Source organism: Zea mays, chromosome 4, assembly GCF_902167145.1.
Source record: "Zea mays cultivar B73 chromosome 4, Zm-B73-REFERENCE-NAM-5.0, whole genome shotgun sequence".
In the NCBI taxonomy this organism is placed as follows: domain Eukaryota; kingdom Viridiplantae; phylum Streptophyta; class Magnoliopsida; order Poales; family Poaceae; genus Zea; species Zea mays.
In genome coordinates this window covers 88731451-88742291 of record NC_050099.1, presented here as the reverse complement: position 1 = coordinate 88742291, position 10841 = coordinate 88731451, and the positions used below count along the sequence as shown (strand labels likewise).

Sequence of the window (10841 nt, the reverse complement as noted above, 5' to 3'; positions counted from 1 at the left end):
AGGAGTCGTCTTGTAGGTTGGTGAAGAGTTGCGAGCTTGATGTAGATTGGATGGCCATGTTTGCCACCACTTCCTCTTCCTCGGAGCTAGAACTCTCTTCATCGGAGTTCCATTCTTCACCAATATGGGCTTGACCATATTTCTTCTTCTTGAAGTGTCCCTTGGTCTTGCCCCCCTTTTTGAACTTGTCCTTCTTGTATTCCTTCTTAGCTTCTTGTTCCTTCTTGTTAGGACAATCCGCTATGAAATGACCGGTTTGGCCACATTCATAGCATGCCCTCTTCTTTCCTTTCCTTTGAAACTTGTCATTTTTCCTTACAAATTTCTTGAATGTTTTGATGAACATAGCTGTGTCTTCATCACTTGAGCTATCTTCATCACTTGAGGTCTCGACCACTTTCTTTGCTTTGTGGTCTTTGTTCTTCTTGGGGTTGTCTTGTTCATTAGTGATCAAGGCATGAGAGTCCCTTGACTTGATAGGGGCTTCTTCGGACTCGTGTTGTTGAATCTTTGCAAATAATTGATGAGGCGTCATATCCTCATAGTCATCACGATCCCTAATCATCCTTGCAAGACTCTTATCCTTTTCTTTATAAGCTCTCATGAACAATCTTGTGACCTTGGAGTCACTCCAATCTTCACTCCCAAGAACTCTTATTTTGTTGACCAACACCATCAACCGATCAAAGAGTGATTGAAGCGACTCACCCTTTGTCCAATCATATCTTGCAAGCTCACTTTCCAAAGCTTCAACTCTATGTCTTTTAGCTTTGGGATCTCCTTCATGTGACATTTTAAGAATATTCCAAATGTCACGGGCATCTTCTCTTCCTTGAACTTTCCGGTATTCTTCCGGACAAAGACTTCCTTTAATTATGCTCACTGCTTGAGCATTTCGATGAACCTCCTGCATCATTTCCGGAGTCATCTCTTCTCCTTGGGCGGGCTTATACATACCTACATTAACAATCTCCCAAAGACTAGGATGCACACCGATTAAATGCGACTTCATCTTGTCGGCCCACTCATCATAGTTCAACTCACTAAGAGTTGGTAACTTTCCAAGTGGGGCAGAAGAGAAGTTGGGAATATAATTTCTAGAGTAATCAAATTGAACTTTGCTAAATTCATTACCTTTGCTTTTGGTAGATGATCCTTCGGTGTTGAGACTTACCTTGCTCAATACCTTAGACACCAAAAGATCCACTAGATCGTCATTATAATCAAATGTTCCCTTACCTTTATCTTCTTCGGCCTTTCTTCTTGATTCTTCTTCTTCGGCCTTTTTCTTAGCATCTTCCTCTTTCATTTTGAGGAACATTCTCTCGGCAATCTTCATGGCGAGGTCGAGGACCTTGGGGTCCACTTCCTCACCGGAAGATGTGATGGGGATTTCCTCGAGGAGAGGATCCACATGGTCCCGTTGAGTAGACATGATCATTTCCTCACGCGGTTAAGCGTAAAACGAGGTACGATGCTCTGATACCAATTGAAAGTAGCCTAGAGGGGGGTGAATAGGCTAATCTGAAAATTTTCACAACAAACTTCGAAAGATTGTTAGATACACAGTTCGACTGGTGCAGGCCTGTTCAACAGCTACGTGCGCAAGTTGAACCACTCTGAACCAATCCAACTGTTTTATAAACTTTAGACTAAAATCTACTCGAAAAGTATTTCGCAAGTTCTTGAGAGAAGTAATATATAGCTAAGTGAGGATGAAAAGATGAATATGTAAAGGCTATTTTACTTCTAGATAAACTCTACGGAGAAATCTTTATGTCAATCTTGCAAGTAAAAATATCTCAAGTTGAAACAAGCAAGAACACAAGACACAAGATTTAATCCGAGGTTCGGCCACACCACAAATGTGTCCTACTCCCCGTTGAGGAGCCCACAAAGGGCCGGGTCTTTTTCAACCCTAATCCTTCAAAAGCCGACCACAAAGGTCAAGGCAATCTCTTCTTATCTTAGCTCAAAGAGCGGGTGATACAAACTTCTTAGGGTCGTCCACAAATTTGGAGACTCCCAAGCAACCTCGAAAGATCTTGAAACCTAGGGTTTCAAGAACACCAAGAACGCACAAGAGGGGTTTGCACAAGCTCAAGTCTTTGTAAAAGAGATGGGAGAGGAAAACCAAATCGTGAGCACAAGCACAAACCTCACACCCAAGAGCTCCTCCAACAAGGTTGAATCTTGAGGAAGATTGAAGTGTGAGAGAGATGGAGAGATGAGTGCTTTGTCTCAAGTTAGGTGAGCAATAAATGAGTGAGTGTTCAGCCGTATTGAAGAAGAGAGAGAGGGGGTCTATTTATAGTCACGGCTCAAAAACTAGCCGTTTGACCAAAAACCCCGCTGAAAACCGGTTGAACCGCCCCCTAGGGCGGTTGAACCGCCCCCTGACAGGTCAGCAGACTGTCTGCCAGTCTGACTGGCAGACTGACTGGCAGACTGACCTGCAGGCGGGTCAGACAGGCCAGGACCGGTTGAACCGCCCCCCTAGAGCGGTTGAACCGCCCCCTGACACCCCTGGCGACCTGACTGCCAGTCTGACTGGCAGACTGCAGATCAGAAGTCAGAGGGTCAGAGACCAGTTGAGCTGCCCCCCAGGACCAGTTCAGCTGGTCTAGACCAAAGAGTTTTGGAGAGAAAACCCCAGCTCAGCTGCCCTGGGGCAAGTTCAGCTGGGTATGGTCAGAGAGGTCCACAGCTGAAGTTGAAGTTCAGCTGGAGTTGAAAGTTCAACTCAGCTGAAGTCCAGCTCAGCTGAAAAGCTCAGCTGCAGCTGAAGAAGCTCATCACAGCTGAAGTTAAGTTCAGCTGGAAAGCTCAGCTGCAGTTGAAGAAGTTCAGCTGCTTTTCAGCAAGAACACTCTAGGTTTCTCAACCCAAACCATGGTCAGCCAAATAATGTTAAAGAGATTTTTGGTTTTCAAAAATAGCTTTTGAATTAGAGGACTTGAGCTATAGCAAACACCTGTACCTGTGCGGAAAAGAACAAGGAAGAATTACATCATGCAACACAAGATTTTACATAAATTTTATACGTCCGTTGCATGAAGTCCTTGGTGCTTCCTTAAGTTCATGTTTCCTTCTAATCAAACACTGAGAACAAAAACTGTTAGTACCCTTATTTGTTTTGTCATTAAATCACCAAAACCCTCACTTGGGGTTGATTGCACTTACAGTGGTTTTACAAAACTCACTCAACTAACTAGGGTTCACCTAGAGCAAGCGCTAAAGCGGCGGTCTAACTAACCTAAGCACTTCGCAAAGAACCTACACTAATCACCGAGTGATTCTATTAAGCACTTGAGTGTATGAGAACTTAGGAATGTCTACTATATGCCTTGGTATGTTGTTTGGGCGCCCACACCTTAGAATGGCCGGTTGGAGGTGTATTTGTAGCCCCCAACACAAATCTAGCCGTTGGAGAAAAGTTGTGCTCTCTGCGGCACACCAGACAATGCACTGTTCACTGTCTGGTGCGCCTAGCCGTTGGTCTGACACTGCAGTCGACCGTTGGCGCGCAAGCTTTTTACACCAGACACTCCGGATGTCACACTGGACAGTCCCGTGGTCTTCTCTCCACAGTGTCACTTGGAACTAGTCGTTAGGGCTACTGTTCCTGGTGCACTGGACAGTCCGACGTGTGGCACCGGACAGTCTGGTGCTCCTCGCACAGACAGTTCGCCTAGAAACACTTGCTTTGTTTCTTGGACTTCACTTGATCTTCTTATTGTCTTCTTTTGAGGTGTTGATTTCCTCAATGCCTTGGTCCAAGTAACTTTAGCATCCTGTAAACTATAAGCACAAACACTAGCAAACACATTAGTCCACAGGTTTTGTTGATCATCAAACACCAAAATCTATTAAGCCAAATGGCCCGGGGTCCATTTTCCTTACAGCTAGGGTTTAGGGTTTATGGTGTTACGGACTAAAATGCAAAAAGTTCGGCAACTTTGCAGCCCGTTCAGTCCATTAGAAACAAAGAGAAACGACCAGGATGCTTGGAACTTTCTGCCCAACTGACGACGAGGCGGTTCTTTTTCGGCGCCGCTGCGTAAGAGCTGGCTTGGCTACCGGTTTCAGTTCAAGGACCAATCGCGACAAGACCCGACGACCGACATCTTCCGCCGCCTCTACCATTCACCTCAGACCCAGACCGGACCCCCACGGTGTTGTAGGCCCTGTAGCCGGCTGCCCAAACGTTTCTACAACAGTTCCCCAAAAATCACAACTTTTTAATAGTCCTTAAGACTCTCTCATCTATAGCTACAAATGAGGGTTTTTTGGCCTCTACAGAAACAATATGTCGATTTAATGGATCTGTTGGAGAAATGATTAAAATCTACCCACTAATTTTTTAGATGCTTTTAAAACTGATTTTCAAAAGTCATTTTAGGGAGTTCTTAGAGATGCTCTCAAAGTCACAATCAGATTTCTAGCAGAAACCCTGTTATCGTCTTACTGTTGCTAAGGCTGTCTGCAGTGATATGCTGTAAACCAAACTCTACCCGACATACAGTCAAAAAACATCCGCAGCGGGGCACTGCACACGGGACTGTAAACGTAGAGAGGCCCTGAGGAACTCTATTTACAGCGTACCTACTCTTCTCACTCCAAACATCCTTCTCTCGGTTCGGTTGTACGGGAAGCATGCGAGCAAGTAGCCAGCGCAGCAGATTTTTGCAGCAAGAGAATATAAAGTGGAAAAAAATAATATAATATATGATAGTTGATATAGAGTTGGAATATAGAGTAAATATGACCGCGAAGAATTGTGGTATAGAGTAGAGAATCTTGCTGACTAGGATAGAATATTTCTTTTAGAGTACGAATTTAGAGTAGTATGAGTGCGGATAGCCTAATGCTCATCAATTCTTGTCGGAAGGAGCTAGACTATCTGCAAACATATCTATATTCAAAATTGACTATGTAAATAATGTAGTCTACCGTATAGAACATACATTATAGAACAGTGCGAGTGAATAGACTGCTAGAGACCTCTTGACCTGTTGACCTATTGACAACTGCCATGACCTTTTGACCCGTGCCCTAGCTCCTATAATTTACCTGTGCACAGTAAAGAAAAACTTGGCACACTTCACTGTGGCCCCACCGCATGTGGCAGGAGCAAAAGCGTCTCCGATGTATGATCATTGAAGTTGCAGAGCAAACCCAGCGGACGAGCTATGGTCAGACACTAGTGGACAAACAAGTAGTAATGCTGTTGCGTAAGCGTAGCAGTACTTCCCTTCCCTGTATCAGGTACCCTGGTCGCTGTAAATTCAAACTGAAGGGAAGAGGGGGCGAAGGACGGTGCTGTGTGCAATAAAAACATCCAGCTTGCCATTTGCCGACCGATACTACAGTTTCGACAAAAGAAAGAGGCCTCTCGACGAGGGCTTGTGTTATTTTTTTTTTATGTCGGGCATCCACGTAGCTGATAAGGCTATCTCAAGCAACGTATTCTAAATTTCATCACCTAAAGGAATATTCTCTATTTTTTACAGAACACTCTAAAAGATTTCGTCATCTATATTTTTTTCATCTCCAGCAACGTCATCTAAATTCGATCCTCTATATCTATAGTATTAACAGAATTCATATAGTATATTTATTTTTTTGTAATATTCATATTCATACAATTTATATTTACGTAAGTAATACAAAAACGAAGTAATTTTATTTTTGAATTTGCTAAATTTGAATATTGTATCAGTACGCAATTGAAATGTTTTTTAGAAATAACATTTCCTAAATCGTATTTTGATTATAAGAATAATGGACTTCTACGATGTCCTACAAAAGGATAAAACCAAAGTTATGCAACCTTTTACGATGCTCATTCAAGAAAACAAAAAACAAAAAAACGAGTCGGAATGACCACTGACCAAATAAACAAACATTAGAAGTACACCAGGAGCCGATGAAGACAACGCACACAGGCGTATAGCATGCGCCACAAAGCCGCTGCATTTAGCGGATCACCGACGCCCGGTAAAATTTAGCGCAGCCTATACCGAACATTGCGGGAGGGAAAGAGGAGAGAATGAACCGGTAAATTTAGAGTACATGAGCTTTTACAGGGTCTTGCTTGAGACAATCTAAGGCTATCTCGGTCTGCTCTCGTATCTCATCTGCATTTTAATCTCGGCTTCTATAAAATCATTGCTTATAGTACAAGATACTTTTTATATGACCACATGTATGATCTGTTGTTGTACATTGTCTAAAGCAGAAAAGGCGCATCAGATCCACTCAGGTTAACCGAACCATTTTTGAATTAAAACACGGTGCTAAGCGGTATCGGTAAACCGCTCTAAAAAACCACCAAAAACTGAACGGTTTGTGAATTCAAATTAAAGAAACATAGTTTAGAAACCATTTTTCCGACCGAGAAACATGTTTTTTGTTGGTTTTCAAAATTTTCAATTTGTTTGCATTTCAAATCTAAATAAAAATGCATTTCATGAGAAACCGTTGTTTTTCACCGGATTTCGCGGTTTTTACTGCTTTATTTTTTTCAAAAATAAATAAATTTTGGACGAGTTTTAAAAAATCCAACTGAAAACCTGTTGTCGGTCCGATAAAAAGAAACCAGTCGGGTTTTCGTAGTTTTTGAGGACGATTGATCCAGATACTAATTCGGATGTTAATTTTTTTCTTCTTTCTTCGATTGTGAGTAAATAAGATATAGAATTTGTTATGTAAATTCATATTCTTGTTTTTATTAATAATTTTATCAATATTCGGAAAAGGTAAATCTCAAATTTCGTTCTATATCTTTTTTAAATAATTAAAATAAAATTTGGATACAATATTATTCAGTTTCGAACATTGTTTTCACCTTTTTCATTGTAGGAAGAAAATAATGGACTAAAAATTTATTAAAAATATTCTTATCTTCAATAATATGATTAACAATATGACTAAAAATTATTATCAAACTCTATGCACATCTACATTAAAATATTAGATTCATCATATAATTTAGATGTTTTAGGAACATGCCAAGTTTTTGAAACACTGGATCCACCCGACCAACATAAGTATTGCTTAGGAACAATTTGTTAGACTGAGCAACTCCAACAGCATAACTAAATCAATTAATATTCATAAAACTAGATAAATGACAGCCAAAACTCGATCCAATCGACTCTTGATCTTGCTCGTCATTCCGTCCAAGTCGTTAGGCATCTTTGCAGAGTCTGACCAGCTCTCCATCTCCCTATTGGTGTGCATGTCGCTAGGGGTGAAAACGGGTAGGGTATACACGTCGGCTACCAGATACGGATAGTGCAAATACCTGTTTTTTCCGATACGGATTCGAGTATTTTTATATTCGGGACGGATACGGGTAATACCCGGATACGGAGCGAGGACTACCCGGTAAATACCCGGATAGTCGGGTCGGATACGGGTACCCGGAATTCGGGTACCCGTTTTTTCATTTCCTGCATAATAATATAGTTATAAAATCATAACTTTTACATATGGAATTGGATGAAGATAAAGTTTATATAAAAATTGTAGAGCTCGAAGAGATCTATAACTTTGTAGTACATCAAATTTTTGTTTAAACATATATTTAGGTCAAAATCATTGAAATAATGTCCAAATTTATATCAAATTAATATACTTTATCATTTTTATGTGAGGGGACTTAATGTTATCGCCACGTGGGAACTTAAGGTTATCTTTGTAGAGACTATTTATTAGTATTGGTAACTTATTTGCAATTTTCGATCGACCCTACATTATTTTATGGATTTAATTGTATTTTGATGATTTTCTATGACAATAAATTAATAGATGTATAAATAGCCTCAAAAAATCATGAAATTTTACGGAGGCACAACATATGTTTATATATAACCATAAAAAATATTTGGATCATAAGATCTATAAGATGCACGTGTTTCTTCCATTTCACTTTCATTTAATTGTATGAGTTACATGTGAAATCACTGTAAGTATCCAAGTTTCAACATAATCAATACTTTACTTTATCGTTTTCATACGAGGACTTGAGTTATCTTCGTATAAAATGCTTATTAGTTTTTGTAACTTATTTGCAATTTTTGAGTGAAACTAGAATATTTTTTGAATTTTTAATATTGTGGTGTTGGTTCTACAATGTCCTCGTGATTAGTAACTTTGAACTGCATGATGTCAATTTTATCGGTTTCTTTTTCCTACATTTGATCTATCATATACATGATTATGTATTACTTAATTTATGTATTTGTTAGATGGTTGTACAATTAATATCATCGGGACAAACTACCCGACAATTATCCGGTACCTACCCGTGTAGTATGCGTTATCCGTTTCTTACCCACTCGTATTATTACCCGGTCTCGTCTTATATCCGTCTCGAATCTTAACTACCCGTGTCAGATCACGTATCCGAGAGAAATACGTTAAAGTAAAATACGAGATAACCCTGTATCTGTCTGTATCCGTCTCGTTTTTATCCTACGTGTCGCGGGCCTTCCCTCCCTCACGCCCCGTTTCAGTCTCGCGCTATGTGGAACTCGTCGTCCTCATGCCGCTTCCACGCCCTATTATCCTCCCTATGTGTGTTAGGAAGCCACGTGTGGGCCCGCAGGCAGTTGAGATCACAACCATCCAGCCACCAGTTGGTACTAGCCGTGCAGTGGACATAGAAGAGGGAGTGTGGCTTCCATCGGGTCGGCCGGATCGCACTCCCTCCCTTCCCTCACCTGATCGTTTACGTAGATGAGAAAGATTTCGTTTTCAATGAGAAGGTTAGGCCATGAGAAGCAGTGGAGGCAACCTGTGTGGCTCGGCCTACACGACGACAGACGATCAGTCTTAAGGTCGCGCGGTAACGACCGGTTGTAAGGTGATTTGAACATGGATAAAGAAGATTTAGAGAGTTTGTTGGTTTATCCCATCGTTTAAGAAGTTATCTATTTTTTAAATCCTCATAGAACTCTAACTCTAAATTTATCTAAGACTATAATTAGACTATTGGAGTTACTCTAACAGTCTACTAGTACGTAGTACCACTCGCTGCTACTGTACTCATAAGCACTAATCCTGGATCATTAGTTCATTACATCATCAGATCCTAAAAGCCCACATTTCTAAGATCCTTCTTTGGGCTCCACCATTAACAAAGACCAGCAGGCTTCACTAGAACTCCCCCATAGTCCCATGCATCCAACATTGCTAGGACTCCATTAGGGTTGGTTAATTAGACACGAGGCTACAAATAACCATGACTGATTAGCACTAACTTGACTAGGACTGCGGCGAGCCGCCACTCGCCGTCGACGGTTGGACGCGGAAGTCATCGGCGGCGGTGCCTTCGATGTTGAAGTTAGAGTGGACAGGCACGGGCGGTGGAGCGGATGGGTGGGCAACGACGGCTGCTGCTGGGGCGCCATCGCCGTGGGAGGAAGGGTAGACAGCGGCGGCGTCGGACCTTTGCTGCATGGCCGGGTTGGCCGCGGCAGCAGAGGCTGAGGCTGAGGCGCTGCGGCGCGCGCTGTGGCCGCCCACGAAGTTGTGCTTGTTGTTGTGCATCCAGACCTTGAAGACGCCCTTGCTGACGCCGATCTCCTGGCAGCACTGGTCCACCGCCGCCTCGTCGCACTTCTGCAGCCGCCAACCCAGTCGCGACGACAGAGCCTGCATCCTCTGCTTCTGCTCCGGGCTGAACTTCGTGCGGGACCGCTTCCTCGCCGCCGCCGCCGCGGCGGCGGCGGCACCGGGAGCAGTCGCGGGCGCCGGCATCGGGCCCACGGAGGTGGGCGGGGGCGGCCGCGGCGCCGCTGCGGGGGTTTGGGGGCTCGGCGCGCCGATGATCAGCGCGAGGAGCGTGTGCGTCGTGGCCTGGCGGTAGCCGGGCGACACAATTGCCGCCTGCGCCGGCATCGGCGACAGCGGGCGGTCCTCGTAGAAATCCGAGCTCGCGTCCGACTCCTCCGCCTCGTCGTCGAATGCGGCCGGCAGGCGCGCCTCCTCGCCGCGCATCGTGCGGCGGCTGTCACGCATTACGTGCGACGCGACAGCCGGCGCCGGCGCCAGTGGTGGCGGCAAGGCGAGGAGAGGCGGTGGCAGTGGCAGCTCGACGAGCCGGCGGTGGAAGTTGCGGTGGCATCCGCACGCGGCGCACCTGAGCGAACTCGGGTCCGCCCGGTCGGCCTCCGGCGACGGCATGAATTCGCCGCACCCGTCCAGGGCGTGACCTCCCAGGCTCGCCGCGTGGTTCTTGAGGCACTCGCGGTACACCCACGTCTCTCCGCCGGCCGCCACCCTGAGCCTCGTCTTCTTGGTCGCCGATGACACGCCGCCGTTCGGGAACAGCGGCTCGTACTTGAGGTCGACCGTCGCCTCCATCCTTTCCCTCGCGCCCTTCTTCTCGGAGAGAGACGGCGTCACCACTGTCTGCAGCAGAGCACGCCCACACAACGGAAGATTACCGCTTGCGCCTTGGCTGTTTTGTCCCGGAGGACAGCGAGCCAGCGACAAAGGACGAGGGGACAAAAGCAAAACTACAGGTAGGGCGGTGAAGAGAAGCGGGTAGGTATTTCCTTATTATTAAAGCAGCAAGGAAACGTGGCCTGATAGCCCATCCACGTTATCAGAAAAACATCTAGTCGTCCGATTACGTATCAACGGTTCCACACAATACCTCCCAGGCAGCCTTCTCGCGCTGTGCCGCGAAGCTTCCAGGAGCCGCGCGCGCGTAGCTTTGCCTCAGGCGCCGCCGCGCCGGTTCAGTAGGTCACCCCCACCCCGCGCGGAGGTCAGCTTCGTCGCACGCACGCCCCACCACACGTAGCTTCAACCCCCGCCGTCAGCTC

General features: G+C 44.8%; 1 protein-coding gene across 1 annotated transcript; it reads right to left on the bottom strand.

Moving 5' to 3' along the window:
• Window positions 1-9036: 9036 nt before the first annotated feature.
• Window positions 9037-10527, bottom strand: LOC103653493 (zinc-finger homeodomain protein 10). The gene has a single exon (XM_008680387.3). The coding sequence runs from the start codon at window positions 10372-10374 to the stop codon at window positions 9274-9276; it is 1101 nt and encodes a 366-aa protein (XP_008678609.1). The 5' UTR covers window positions 10375-10527; the 3' UTR covers window positions 9037-9273.
• Between the last annotated feature and the right edge of the window lie 314 nt (window positions 10528-10841).

Coding starts and splice junctions, on each gene's coding strand:
- LOC103653493 (XM_008680387.3), bottom strand. CDS start 10,374: ATGGAGGCGACGGTCGACCTCAAGTACGAGCCGCTGTTCCCGAACGGC.